This window comes from Corapipo altera, unplaced genomic scaffold (assembly GCF_003945725.1).
Source record: "Corapipo altera isolate COAL_440 unplaced genomic scaffold, ASM394572v1 1, whole genome shotgun sequence".
In the NCBI taxonomy this organism is placed as follows: domain Eukaryota; kingdom Metazoa; phylum Chordata; class Aves; order Passeriformes; family Pipridae; genus Corapipo; species Corapipo altera.
In genome coordinates, this window is record NW_020884873.1 from 28290020 (window position 1) to 28305539 (window position 15520).

The following is a 15520-nucleotide window of genomic DNA, read 5'->3' on the forward strand; positions in this document are numbered from 1 at the left end:
TAATAAGGCAGGACTGTGTTGACTTTCACAGCTAATAACAGAAGCACAAAAAGGATAGCCAGGAAGGAAACACAGATAATTCTCACCTCTACCACACATGAATTTCTTTATAGGGGAAAAGTGGCATTTCTGGGCTTTGCTTTTCTATCCTGTTGGCAGCTAATCTCCAATTAATCAACCTTGCCCCCTGTCCCATTACTGACTCAAACAGAACAAGGTGGGACTAAGGTAGTGTGGCCTGTGCTGAAGGGGAAAGAACAGGGCTCAAATGCTGGCTTTTCTACCTCATCGATAGCATCATGGAAGTAAAGTGAAAGTGAGGGATAAAATATTTGGAAAGAGAATCCCACTGAGATTCATATCACTCTACTGAGACAGACAAAAGGCACAATGAGAAAAACTGAATGTTGGCATCTCACAACTGAATGTTGGAATCTCAGTCAGCAACAAGATTATATTTGTCTTCTGCTACCTCAAGGCGGGTAATGGGACTTTTATGGGGAACTGCATCAACAGAAGAGAGGGCAGGACTTGAGTTTCACCTTTAGTTAGAATGGTTTTGGAAAATAAATTTTGGAATTGCAAGGGGAAAACTTCCTTTTCATTTTTACTGAATAGCATCTTGCAGCTGCCAGTGGAAAGCTTCACTTGCCAAATGTGTGAACAGATTTGAACAACTGTCATCCATAAAGAATATATGTAAAGTAATGATACCAAGAAAGAACTAGAAACAACTGTTTTCTTATCTGTCTCCTTACGCTGAAGTATGTGCTTTTTTTGTTGTCACAGACAACAGCGTACTAGAGGAAATATGCAGTTCCCTTCTTAGCATACAACCCTTGCTCCTTTTAGGAATAATTCAGGATCAAGGGTCTAATTTCTGAAATGTTTCTTTCCACTGAGACTTGCACACAAAGGAGTTACACATTGGAAACAGAGTCAGAAGGTCTATAACAAGTAACCACATAAAGATCTAGACAAAACTAATTATCTTTCTACCCAGATGGGATTAAACAAACAAAAGATGCATATGGGATTTAATGTAATGTAAAAACTTGATTTTAAAATTGTTTCTATTTCTTCAGACAGTCCCATGAATTTCATCAAACCTCAACTGCACTAACAGTGTAATAAAATGCTCATCATGCTGTCTTAAAAACTGCATGATTTTACAGTCATGAAAAGGAAATAGCCTCATTTATACTTACTTTCTGTGCACATTTAAGCACTTATCTAAACTGTATTTATAGAGATGAAAAAAGTACATTTTCTTTTTGAATTCACTTTTTTTTTCTTCAAGGCCATTAAAAAAATGATATAGGCTGCAATTTTCAGAGAGTAAAAAAATAAATTAAACTTACTTGTAAGAGAACTGACTAATTTCCCTAAGGACTCCAGACTATCTACAGTATTTCTACATCCATTTTACAGCCACTCACATTGCTATGGAATTCTTGAGGAACTTGAAAACCTAAAACATTAATTACTTATAAGAAAATGAGATGGTTAACACATACATTTTCACATTTGCTTTGGGACTGCATGATCTAATAAAAACTTACTATAATTTAATCAGGGAGAAACATACATAAAAATACATGCAAAATTTATTATTTAGATGTGGCTATTCAAATAAAAGAAAAAGAATTCTTCCTGCTCCTTGTCTTGGGGAAGGGAAGGTGGAGGGATGTCAATAGAAATGACAGAAAATGGTGACTTGGCAGGCAGAGTCCAACCAGCTGGGTGCTGACCACCTGGACCTTTGGTCAGTGTCTACAATTAAGGAGATGTACACATGAAATAACCTTTCCTTTCTCAAATCAAGAAGCTGTTCATATAGCTCTTGAGCCAAGGTACTTTTTCAGCACAGTGATTGTCCTAAGGTTTCTCAGAGCAATGCCTACAGGTTTTGTACAACTTAACTGGCAATCAAAAGGCATGGTCTCTTTTTCCTCATTTTAAGCACAGGAGAACAAAACCAGCAATTTGACTCTCTTTCCTTGTACGAATCACCAAATTTGATGGTTCATCTAATACAAAATATTGTTGTGTGCAATAGCCTGTAGCATATGATTCAGTGGAAACTGTGTACTCACTACAAAATGGACAATTATCTGACAGTTTCCTCATAAGTCTTTCCAAAATGCCCTGGAATATGAGAGTCTATGTATCCTTTAACATGGCTTCTATGATGAATACACTGTAGTCTGGAACATATTCCGTAATACCTTATTTATCTATTGAAAGAGGACCATTTCAGACGACCCTCCACTTACTGCCCAGTCTTAAGGAAATGTCACCAACAAAGATGTTCTTTCGGGCAGGAGAGAAAGATTTTTAAGTGATGGAGATTTAGTGACTGATGCCCTCACCACTGTAGGAGCCCACGGTGCGAGACCACTTTGCGAGCATTAGAGAGATGTATTGCTGCAGCCACCTACTGTTGGAAGTTCTGCCAGCGCAGAAGTAAAGAGATTGAGATATTATATGACGTAGAAATCCTCACAGTAAGTAGAGATTTTAAAATATTTGTTGGTACTGATTTCTGTTGGATTCCTTAGGATTAGGTTAATTGCAAATGCAGCTATTATGGTGGTGGTGTTTGTTTGTTTTTTTTTTTTACTTTTGTCTTTTAATATGGCTGTTTTCTTTCCCCTTAATACTCACTGAGTTATGCTTACAGTATGGCTTACAGCAAGACCATGGCACTAACGGTGTATTTCTCTTCCCATAATACTGCATTTGTGGTAGCCAGCTTTTAAGGTTTCTTATGTTTTAATGAAGTTACTAAAGTGAATGCTCTGACTGCATAATTCATGAGCATTCACTCTGTCTTCAAAGAGCTGGTCTCTAAATAATTTTTATTTTTTCAATTCTTTTCTAAGACATCCAATCAAGCCTTTTGAATTTGAATGCAATATTTAAAATTGTAGAAAACTAGCTGTATTTCTGCTAGAGTACCATTTGGTCCCCAGAGATGGTTCTGACTTACAGTATTTGCTTGGCAGATACAAAGAAGTGCTGTGTGTTTTCTATTTATAACTCATAAATATTGAGATTAGCTTTCACACATAATGGGCCTGATTATGGCTGCTTTCTCTCCACAACTGTATCTGCAGCTTTCTGTAGAAGGAAAAGCACATGGATTCAATGACAATCCTCTTCTTGCAGTTCTTCCTAAGCATTAATTTGAAATAAATAGTACAATTTAGGGTCTGCTGTAATATCTGTTACCTGGCAACAGTTCCTAAGGCAATACCTTAGCCCATGCCAGCTAGGGCATCTCCTCCCCATTGAAACTCTAGGTCTGTGATGAGAGGCAGCAGTGGGGAGGAGATAAGAGGAAGGTATATTGCTTGCTTCTAGGATACATTCCTAGTAAACAGATTCACTGAAAGTGAAGCATACTAAAACAATACAAAGAGAACAAATTAGCTTTCAAATATTTTTAGAAGAATAAGCCATACTGAAATTAATCCTGAAAAGATGATGTGTTAAGGCTTACACTTATTGTCAGCTACTAAAAGATGACTTCTTGATACAAAACAGTCTTTCACCAGAAATACACAGAGTCACTGAAGTTCTTAAAAAAATACAAACCAAAACCAAAAAAGGCACTTAAGTTGAATGTCTCTATGGCCTGTTTGGAGAGATTAAACTGCAAACTGGTTTTGAAATATTCCAATTCTGCAAATGAAATAAATGAAATAAAAAACAAAATAAAACTAAGAGAGTAACTTAGGAGTCTAAGCTCCCTGTAAGACCTAAACTTCTAGGTCTCGTATACATTTTGGGTGAACAATGCTTATAAAGCCACCCAAGATCACCAAATTCAGATAAATAAAAATAATCTCTTTATAGCTTAAATTCCTACCTATCACCTGCCAGATGTCAGATTCATTAAAAATGCATTCAAATATAATTCAAATAATTAAAATGCCATTCTAGAATGTGCAAAATTGCTTCCCAGAGGCCCATGCTCACCAGAAGTAATAATTTTCACTTGTCATGGTGACTTGATGAGCTCAGGCTAAATAGTTCCAGTGTTTGAGCCAAGGCTTGCTCTAGTCACAGCCTGATGTTGCAATTAAGTTTAAGACCTGGGAGTATTTTGCTCAGATGGGTGGTATGGTTTTGTTACAAGAAGTGTAATGAATTTGATGATTAGTTTGTTGTCTTTTATTGTCTGTTTCCACAGCAATTTATGCTTGGCTTTTGACTGCTAATAAAAATTATGGAAAAGTTCGAAATGATGGTGATAAAAGTTTTTATAGAGGTGTCTTTTTTTTTTTCCCCCAGCTCCAGTAACCATTAAATATCGTATAGATGCTGACTAGGAAGAAACCCTGTAGAAATGCTAGGAAAGTAGTGCTTTCAAGCTACTTTGATCTTTCTCTTGCTCTGGATAATATAATGCTTTTGTAATGGGGCTCTCTATCTGTACAACGTAAATATACACGTTAAAAAAATCAAGCATGTATTTAAGCCCGATTGACCACAATTACGGATATAATAAATTTCTAAATAGAGGTTCAGATGACTATGGAGCCTCAGTGACTGGTTCTTTCTGTTGGGACTAAAGATAACATAAATGCTAAAACCTCCCACATCACTGAGGTGCAAAGGTATAGCGGATATTTACTAGCAACAGTAATTCTCAAGATGCAGAGAGAAGCAGCCAGAAGGAAACCACAAAGTTGTCCACCACTGTGCTGTGAATGCTTGGCAGCAGTATGTCAGACCTCCTGCAGGAGCCTGGGCCTTGCTCCTTCTCTCTGTGAGGCAGGGAAACTCCCCAGAGAGGCATAAAGGCTGGGAGCAAGAGAAAGCAGAGCCCTTACCTGCCTTCTGCTTTTCCAGCATCTTCTCAAAAGTAGGAGAAAATAATAAAAACATATATTCCAAACTCAAAAAGATATTTTTTGCCCATTTTTGACAAACTTCTAAGATTATTTTCCCCCATCTCTGTCAACTACATGATTTCTACCTCTTGCTAATGGCTTTCCCTTGGTGACAGTTAAGTGCTGTGGAATATACAGGTAACATTCAGTTTGAGATCACATTTGATTGTTAACATTTTCCCACCTCCACCACCATGCAAAACTTTCAGTTTTGCAAAATGAAAAGCCATTTTATTATCTAGAGAAAATAACAAAACTAGTGGGAAAGCATTTGCTAATTGACATGAAATCCTGTCACCTTCATTACTACTTAGAAAGTAGGTTTAGTGTGAATAATGGCAACAGAATCTCAGCTTGATTTCCAAAGTTGTTTCTGCATAATTTATTCAAAAGATAAATTCCCTAATGAAATATACTGGATCTACTTTAAACCAACATAATTTCATCTATAATTACTGCCTCAGGAATACTGTACTAACTGCCATTTATCACTGTCAGTGACTTCTGAATTCCTGCTACAACCATGGTATCCCATTGGGTTTGTTTGTCTCCAAGAGAACACAATGTTTCTAGTTTGGCATGGCCCTAAAAAGGAGAACAAATCTGTCACTCCCTAGAAATATATTTAAATGTCCTCTCTGTCCATTCAGTAGAATATATATAATGCATTGTATTGGAAATAACTACGAAGAAATGAATGGGGCTGAACCACATAGAGAAGAGTAAGCCCCACTCATTTCCTCATAGTTATTTCCAACACAATGCATTATATTTTTTATCTGAAGTTTGTAGAAACTCTTCAGTTCATTAGTGCTTCCCCAGCCCCTCTGTTTTGTTTCTTGAAAGCTGAGTACCCATTATCCATCACATTTCTTGCAAAGTTTGGAAAAGAATATAGATGCTCTGGGTCTCAGAGCTATACTTCAGTCAACCCTCCCCCACACTTCGTCATTATCAGAATCTAATCTTTTGTTAGGAAACCATTAGGAAGTAAATGTGCTTAGGAACATTAATTTGCAATTTGTTCAGAATGAGTGTTAAGGAAACTATTAGTGGTGAGTCCTAATCCAGTGTCCATTTTGGACAAGAGCTAGACTTTACTGAGGTAATGACTACAACAGCATTTGGATGTCTTTTACTTTACATCTGTTGCTCTGCAGTGGATGAATTTAGAAGCAAGTAACACAAGAAGATAACTGGTTACTGATAAAACACTTTGTTTTCTCTCACTTTGTGAAGGTCCTCCAGTTATGGTTCATCAAAAATGGTAAATAAAACCTTCAGCCTTGCTTTTAGTAAGGTCCCATTTCTCCATTTATTTTGCATATAACTCTTACTTTGGTCTAAGATTATAAGAAAAATAAAAGCAAACCACTTTTTTTCTTGTCACTTGCTAAATCAAAATCAGCAATTACATCATCTGTGTACTAGTGGCAGCTGTAAAAATTTTCAGGTCTAGAACTGTAGTGGAAATAGCATCATTCTCAATGGTGGGCAGAAACTGTTTCTTCTAAACAGAGGGTATACAAAGTAAGATTTTCTGGGAAAGACCTCACCTTATAAAGCATTTTGTTATCTAATTCGGTCTCAATCAATTGGCAATTTAGACAGTAATTTGTGTCCAAATTCCAGATCTACCAGAAAACAGAAACCTGCACGGAGGTCCCTGGGACACAGCCCTGATGCCACCTGTGCTGACTGCACCCTGTTCCTTATAGATGGCAAACGTCATGTCGCTCACGGTGTGTACAGCCTTACCACACGGAAAGAATATGAGGACTATTTGTAGGTACTGAGCGTGTTGGATATATCAGCCTCACTGACTACCCCACGTGCAAGACTGTCATTTTGATTTCTGATGTGCATGCAGATACAGTGCACTCCTAACTCAGTGCGTGGAAACAATTGCAACGGAGCCCTTCAAATGTAGAAACAATTTTCCTAGCACCTAAAACAGCAGTCAGCATGGTGACCTGTGGCGAGTTCCTCCATTATGTATTATCAGTAACATTGCAGGGAAATGCTCACATTTTGTGAGATTAAACAGACAATAGGAATTGTAGTCAGATTTTTTTCTCTTGCCTGAATAGTCCGTATTTATCTCCAGGCAACAGGAGAGAAGAAAAGTACAGAGAGCTTGCACTGTCATCTGATCATTTAACTCTTCAGACCTTGTCTTGGAATGGAATGCAATGTATTCTGATATTCTTTTTCTTTTTAAGCTAGAATGAGTTCTGATATACTCAACCATGCCCTAACTTTCAAGGAAACACAAACCACATTTTTCAGACAGGGAAAAAGAGTCCTTACCTTCTTAACCAACAGACAGATCTCCAACAGAATATTAGTTCATTTTCTGCCTTTACAAGCCTGCAAAATCTACAAGCGGATTTTCACACACATACCTGATAGTCCACCGACATCCATCTTCTTCAGGTTCTTTGCCTCCAGAATGACAACAGTCAGTTTGCCAGCAGTAGGCACATAACGGAGGGAGAAGCAGATATCACCCAGCTTTTCTTGCTGTGAAAGCAAACAAGACACGATGTAATATTTTATTAATTTTTTGTACCTTTTAAAAATGCAATTTTGAAAGCTCCATAGAAAATTAACAGGATTACATCTCCAACTCATACTGTTAAAGAAAACAATCAAATGAACAGATTGTCCTGATTAAATCCTTGATAACCTCAAGTCCGTTGTAGCAACTATTCTGTATGGAAACAAAGGAAGTTAGGTGCTGGCTGCAAAGTAAGTAATACTGCTCAGCATTTCACCTCTGACAATCAGGGTTCCACAAATACTGTTGTTCTTTAAATCAAGTCAGGATTGTTTTGTTTTCCCCAGGTTGTTTTTCAATGGAAATCAACTAACACAACTACTAGGCTGTTTCCCATGAAACAGTACCATGGGTCTCTCATCCCACTTTGTCAAAAAAGCAAAAAGTATAAAAAACCACAAAGTACAAAATATTCAGTATAAAAAAATACTTGTCTCCTATCTGCTATAAAAGAAAAAAAGGCAGATATAGACCACAAAAGGACACAGTACATCCCTCCTTTCATAAGGAATGGCTGGAAGGATTTGGTTTTGCTTTGCAGCCTATCCTCTGGGATCCTGCCAAATCCAGCCTTTTACTATTTTATGTATTTTCATTGCTTAGTACCTTCCTAGCAGTCCTGGCAAAGAGAGAAAGGCTGAAGTATATTCAGAATTACAGGAACTTTGTTTCAAAAGGAAGAATAAGAGATGTGAACTTGCAGATGTGAGAAAGGGGGGGGGGGAGGGAGGAGAGGAGGAGAATACTGCTTAAAAATTATCACTACCATGATCCAAGATGCTCTCCTCCTTCCCTTCGAGCCCAACTTTATCTCTACAAGGCTAACAAGGCTGCTTTTGAGACAAGAAGGATTAGATTACACTGAACACTCCAATAAAGAATTTCAGACAGCAATGTTTCTCTTTCAAAGGCAGTAGTTCTTATGGCATGTCTACTTTCACAATTTATTCTGACACTGAAGTATAAAATACATTTCTATGACCATATCTCTTTGGTTCCAGTATTTCCTTAGAATAAATTTGAAGGTTGTTTGTTGAAATTTCAGGAGGTGCATTAAAGCTTTTTGTTAAGACACCAGGTAATTTTTTGCAGGAATTATGCACCATTTCCCTGTACGACAAACGCAAGAATAATATGGCAATTTACATGGTTCAAAGAGCCAAGGGGAAAGAGGCAAAGTCAGAACCTTACCTAAAAAGCTGGAGGATACTACGGAAAGCAAATGGCTCACAATGGATGTAGTGAGTATTTCCTAGGGAATAGACAGTCCATGTGCAAAGGACTTTACTTAAAAAAAGTGACAGACTCTAAACTGATTATTACAAGTTGGGACCGAAACTCAGGGATTGCAACAGATAGTTCCCTGCCAGACATCAGCTCAGTGATCACCAGGGGTGAGGAAACATACAGAAAAAACACAGTTACGTGTAGTTAAAAAATGCTCAGACAGGACACAACAAAATGGCTCATGATGTTAAACATGTCTATTGTATAAAAAAGTTGTCAGAATGGATGTGTGCCAGTATTTTGAAAACTTACAGTGCCCTACCCACCTCAAAAAGGATACATTAGAATTGAGGAAGATTACAAAAAACCCCCAGCAGGAATGATCAAAGATATGACACAGTTTCTGCAAAAGGAATAGGTAAGTAGATTAGGACTCTTTAGGTTGTAAAGTAGGTAGCTGGGGAGCACTATCTAGCCCAGAAGGGCTAGAATGACATTATTGCCTTGCTCAAAAGAACTGATACAAATATCATAAAATTTACATTTTTAGCTCATATCTAGAATAACCTAAGATGTCTTTCACAACATGGACTGTGCTGCTATGGAATAATTTCGTATTCCTCCCTGACTTCATATACTGCTATAAATCCCAGCACAGATTCAGATTATGAAAATACAGACTTCAGACATGCAATCTGCATAGCTCATGCCTGGCTTGAACTCAGCCTGCAGTGGCACGGTGACAGCAAAACACACTCCTGTTTACCTGACATTTGGTGAAGTTGATCTATCACTTGCAGGTTGCTCAGAATGGAAGAAATCAATTGCTTATTGATTTGTGTTATCATGATCACAGCTCACCAGCCGCCCGGTGTTTTCTGTGGTCGCTGCTTTATTACATGGTAGCCTTGGTTTAAATTCACCTGGTTGATTCATGGGGCTCTGAGTGAGACTGAAACATGATGAAAGCTCATTTTAGTCGCCCCATCTTGGAGGCGTTTGTACTCTCATACCACCCAATATTCAAGGGTTCTGTTCTTATCAGTAGATTCTCTAGGTGGAGCTTTAGTCATAGCAGCATGGGAACTTGTATTCCCTTTTAAATCGATACCATGCTTCTAATTGTTCCTTTGAGTGGATATTTTAAACTTTTTCTTTTTGGTTTTTGTTTGTTTGTTAGATTGTGTTTAGTAGCATAAAATTATGTTAGGATTATTTTTTCTGATGTGAGGGCTTCAGCAGAGGCTGGAGAAGGTACTTTACACACAGTTATTTTGCCACGGAGACCATCACCTCTCACCAGCCTTTCTCCATCTGTAATCATGTTATGCTTCTCTGCAAATACTGCAATTGTCTACACAGAAGAGTAATTTTAAGAGAGAGTTTAATGCCTTTTTAGTATCTTCTAATGGAATTTTAGCTGCAGGAAGCACAGAGAAAAAGCCAGCCTCATGTAAACAGCCAGTTTTCCATAGATCACCAGCAAACCATGGGAAATGGCAGCAGATGATAGCCTCATTCCGGTGAATAATCTGAAGACAAAGCACAGGCACCTAATTAAGTGCCTCCAGAATCAATTCTAGTACCTTTCTTGTTGGTATTAAAATCTGTATTAACTGCAGTTCTCAATACTTCTTTTACTTGTAACCTTTTATCTTTGCATGACTGCCACATTTTTTTTTTTTTTTTAATTTAAAAAGTATTTGTCAGGTGAAATACTGCAAGTGGCAGCATTGCAATGAAGCAACAAATAGCAATCACTAGAGGTGTGGTTTGCAGGAGATAATTACAAACCCCTGCAGGGCTACACGCTACAGATGAGTGCTGCTGGTATGGTGATTATCCCATGGAGGTGCCTTATTGTTATTATTAATTTCTTTCAGCCCTATATATAAATAATTTATATTAGTAAATTACTTTGATCTCTGATGGAAACTGTAAGTTAATGTTAGAAACTTCCAACTGGGAGGTTCATAGACATTAACCTATTCATGTATAATGCCTAAACACCAATCAAAAGATTCTCTCCAGCTAAGCACTTCATAACTTCATTATATTTAAAGAGGATCCAATGGAGCAGAACATAAATGACACAGACAGTGCTGTTAACACTTCTTCAGCTTAAGAAAGGCTATTCGAAGTCCTGTTGAGAACCTGGACTTTTTAGAGATGATTCTTAAGTGGCTCCTACCTGTTCAGTGTTTCTTCTATTTGTCAGTAGTCATTTTTGCCTTGACAGTATACTCTCCTAATAAGCTACAGAGAAAAATGCTATTATGTAGATTACTCTCGTTTGTACTGCAGAATGTCTAACAGAGATATCTATCTTATTAATATAAACATTCTCCACATTTTTGTGGAAGATATTATGAGAAAGTTGATGCTTGCAACTGTCTTGGTAAAACAATACCAAAATACCAAGCCACAGCACCATATGCTTTTTCCTAATTGGATCTATGACTCCAAAACAATCAGTATAGGAAGGACACAAACAGAGTGAAAGGGGTTTCCAACTTTAGTACCTGATTTTGATTGTGAATATTTGCATAAGCCTGAGAGAAAAACAATATGATGTGGTTTATGGACAAAGACTCAAAATAATACCATTTTACGCTAATAAATATTTACAATGGAAGCTGTATAGTTTTCACAGCAACTAAAATGCTTTAAAACCCTGTAAAGAAAACAGGGACAGCATAAAGGTGGGTTATAAGTTAAATTCAGGAAGCCCACGTAAACTGTAATGACAGAATCTCTAATCCCAATTCCCACACTGACGGACTTCAGACAGTTTTGAGGCCATCGCATTCTGTCTACACAGGGAGATCTCAAATCCAATAAATTCCTTTTCTTGGCATGTAAGGTATGAACACACTAAGCCTCAAAAAGGGCCAGAATAATACTAATTACAGAATCACATGAATGCAGTAATTGTGACATAAAATTGTGACATAGACTGGTCACAACTTCAATTAAGCCATGATAGCAAGTGGGCAGAATTAGAAACTCATACACATAGTTGGGATCTACAATTAGGAAAGTATTGCTCCCCCATACCCCATAGAATAAATAGGGGACACAGTGGGAAAAGGAAATACTGCTCCCTTTTTCTTTTTCTTTAAAACCGACATTTTATTTCTACCACAGCTGTTCAACAGTACCAGCTTCGAAGGCATTGCATTTTTGATAAATACACGGTTAAAGAAAAAAGCAGAAAATTTCAAACTTGCAATAGGTATAATCAGTAAAGAAAGAATCTTTTTTTTCTATGCTGGTAAATCAGGGGACAGATGAGCCCACAATATGAAGATGATTCTGCCACAATTAGGCAAAGGAGTGGGAAAGGACTAAGAGGCTCTTAAAACCCAGTTTGCAGAAGCAGGCTAGAAATAGCAGGAAAAGATAAGGAAGAACTGGAAGGAGAAAGAAAAGCTGAAGCTAACGTGTCAGCCCATTATTACAGTACTTTTGGAGACTCTCACATGAATATGTATACACACCAAGTATCACTGTACCCCAAAGTCTTGGCACTACTTTTGGGATAAAGTACTGACACCAAATAAGAGAGGCAGAGACCTCCTGACCTTTTCAGTCAAAAGGCTGATTGCAGAAGTAGCTATTTCAGACTCACAAAATGTTTTCTAGAAGTCCAGTCAATATAAACTTAAGGCCTTTAACAACTAAACCACTAATCTGACAATCCTTTGCTGTCTAAAATGAATATAGAAGCCATGTTGGCAGTAAATAGGTGCTAAAAGCCTCTGGAGAGAAGGCAGAACCCTCTTTCTGATTGTACCTACTGCACTTTTGAAGAAAATATTTTAAAACCATATGAAAATGTGAACAATCAAGTGTCCTGCATGGTTCCTTATTCAAGGATCAGTCTTTATTTTGGGAATAACCCATTTGTCTTACAAAACAGAAGTACAGAATGTCTGTGATCAAAAGTCTCTCCTGTTTGCTTTTACTTTTTCTTTCAGTAGTGTCTTCATAGATGATACCCTCTTCAAATATACAAAACTGGCCATAAAAGGAAGCTCCTGATTATGTAAACTGTTCGGTTACAAGCCATGTAACTAGTAAATTAAGCAGCAAAGTGAAATAGGTTACAGCAGGAGACCTTGGAAGAAACAGAGAGTTCCTGAGGCAGGGTCTAGAGAGCTCATTTTGGATCCTGTAAAAAAGGGACTAGCAGGGAAAACGGACTAAAGAAGAGATGTAAAGGCGACTGATACTAGGGGAACAGAGAACAGAAATAGAAGCAAAAGTCCATGAGGCAAGTTTTAAAGGGAGAAGTTCTAGGGCAGACAGGGAATAATCTTTCAAATGAAATGAATTTCTTAAAGGTATTGGGAGGTGATATCTGTAGAGATACAGTCATGCTTTAAAGTAGGAGTGAGGAAGAGCCCAAAAAAATGGTTTAATCGCATATTTCTTTTGACAGATTTCCCTACTACATTCCTACTCTCTGACTCTTTTGTGATACAACTTCTGTATGCTAACACTACTGTTTACCCTTTCTTATAGGGAACAGACCTAGCAAGATCTTTCTTTGGAACAACAACAAAAAAAAATCTACTTTTTTTTTTCCTTCTTCTCCCCCAGTTCCCCTCCAAACAGCACTACTTGACACAGAAATTCATGATAAATCTCTGTCCTCTTATTGCAATATATATATATAAGTAATAGATCGCATTTCTTTAAACTGCCATAACTACGTAATATTCTCCAACAAAATGGTAAATTGGACTTGAAAGCAAGTGGGCAATAATCTGAACCAGCCAATGTTATTAAAAAATTAATGAGCTGGATTTTGTCAGCTTCCTCCTTTTAGTCCTCTCATAACATTTTTAACTGTTTAGAGAAAGCACTTCGTTACTGCTTTCTACAAAGCAGAGGAAATGGAAAGAGAAAACACTGTTATTAGTAGTAGAAAATGACACTTCACGGTCATCAGTTTAAAAGCATTACAATCAGCTGCTTCTTGAAAAATGAGAAATGCTGTGGCCAAAGGCAGTTGAAATCAAAGATTAGCAGAAACACACTCTTTGATTTCCAGACAAAAGACCATACTACCAAACATATCAAGTTCTTAAGTAAACAAGAAGAAAACTGATTTCTTAAATAAATGAGAATGGGAGGAATGAATTAAAATAATCATACATGGCTGAACATCATAGTTTGGTTTCCTGTAACTCTTTGCCTACTCCCAAATGCTTGCAGCTGGCTGCTCTGCTTTAGTGATTGCATCTCCCTCTATATTGCCACTTGGCTTCTCCTGAGCTCCTGCCTGATCATATTTCTAAATGTCACTCACATCTATGCAGGCCAGTGCACAAAACAAAATTAATTTAACTGAATGGCACATTAATATTATTACTTTTGACAGCATGGAAAGCTTATTAAATACAGGATGTCATAAGGCTAGTCTTCTAGTGAGTAGTCTAAGTACAACATTGAAAGGAAATGTAATACATCTGAAAGATTTTTTTTTTGGCTTATCAGACATTGTGAGAAGTCAAATCATGATGTTTTCCCATAATTATTAGAATATTATATATACACTGCTGTCACTCTACAGAAAGTTGCTGTCCTCCTGCGATAGGGTATAGGAAGCCACAATACAGTACCCTTGCTTGACTTGAAAACATCTCCGGTAGTAAGTATGAGCATCTTAATGCTCAGTTAATGTAGTATCTACTATCAAGAGTGTTTAGTTTCCAAAAGTGATTGAATTCAGAGTTTTAGATTATGGATTGGAATTACAGCATACAGGATCAGTAGACAGCAGAGAACTGTAATTAAGAATCAAATCAATTAGCAATTTCTTACTTTTAAGATGTAGGGCTAGATGTGATACTGTGCTAAAAAACTGGCATGAACATAGTCCTTGCTACGATGACCATAAATCATTGACTAATGAAATACAGAACAAACAGATTTAAACAAACCAGTAGGTGGGAATGATTGGTATGATGGAACAAGTAATCACCTATGGCTGCTGGTAAATACTGCTGAAATTCAACAACCCCAGGGAAAGACTATCAGGCAAAACCAGTGCCTCCATTACTGAAGCCATACAATATATTTCTATTTTTTCTGCAAGAACCACAAAGAATTCAGTGGAATTTATGGATTATCTTCACAGCCAGCCATCTTCTTCCCTTTTCTGAAACTGTAACAAACTACTAAGACATAAAGACCTTGCACCTCATACTAATTCCAGCTATGTTATAAATAAATGGTTCTTTTTGCAGTGTTCCTACAGCTTGGTTCAACAGCTCCTGTTGATTTATGTCCTGTTTTTTCTCATCTCCTGCTTGCTGTAACACCAGTTCAGCTTTCAAGTTCTTCCATAATAACCCCTAGTAGTACCTTCAGCTTCCTTCCATGACCTCAATTGCAAATCCCACAAAATACATCAGCCTCCTGCAAAATCTCCTAAAATTGCCAACCGGCCAAGAGGCAGTATGCAAAGTCATTGTTTTAAAACTGGAAACTTTCAACCTAGTTAGAGGCAGGCCAAACAGACCATGTGATGACCTGCCATGTGCTCAAGGGTTTCCCTGAACAAGGCAAGAATCTGAGTATCTATCCTCTTTAAGGCATTGCATTCCTTTACATTTACAGGAACCTTCTTCCAGGGCAGCATGCAACACAATTTTGTGCCAAAAGAAGCCTGTGCCTTTATTTTCACACAAAAACAACTCAGCCACACAGACAAACAAGGATCTTCACTGTACAGCAGCTACAGCAGTGACCTGAAAGGGCTGCAGACCAGGGGACTGCACAGCAAGATGAAAAGGAACTGTATTTGCTAATGAGAAAACAA

The 15520-nt window shown here is 37.5% G+C and overlaps 1 protein-coding gene across 3 annotated transcripts in view; it reads right to left on the minus strand.

Annotated features, from left to right (window-relative positions):
* SYT1 (synaptotagmin 1) overlaps window positions 1–15520 on the minus strand; it is a 351884-nt gene that overhangs the window by 43570 nt on the left and 292794 nt on the right. For all 3 annotated transcript variants that reach the window (XM_027661549.1, XM_027661558.1, XM_027661540.1), the window contains one exon: window positions 7307–7424. In XM_027661549.1, coding sequence (XP_027517350.1) covers window positions 7307–7424 — 118 coding nt within the window. The remainder of the gene's footprint in view (window positions 1–7306; window positions 7425–15520) is intronic.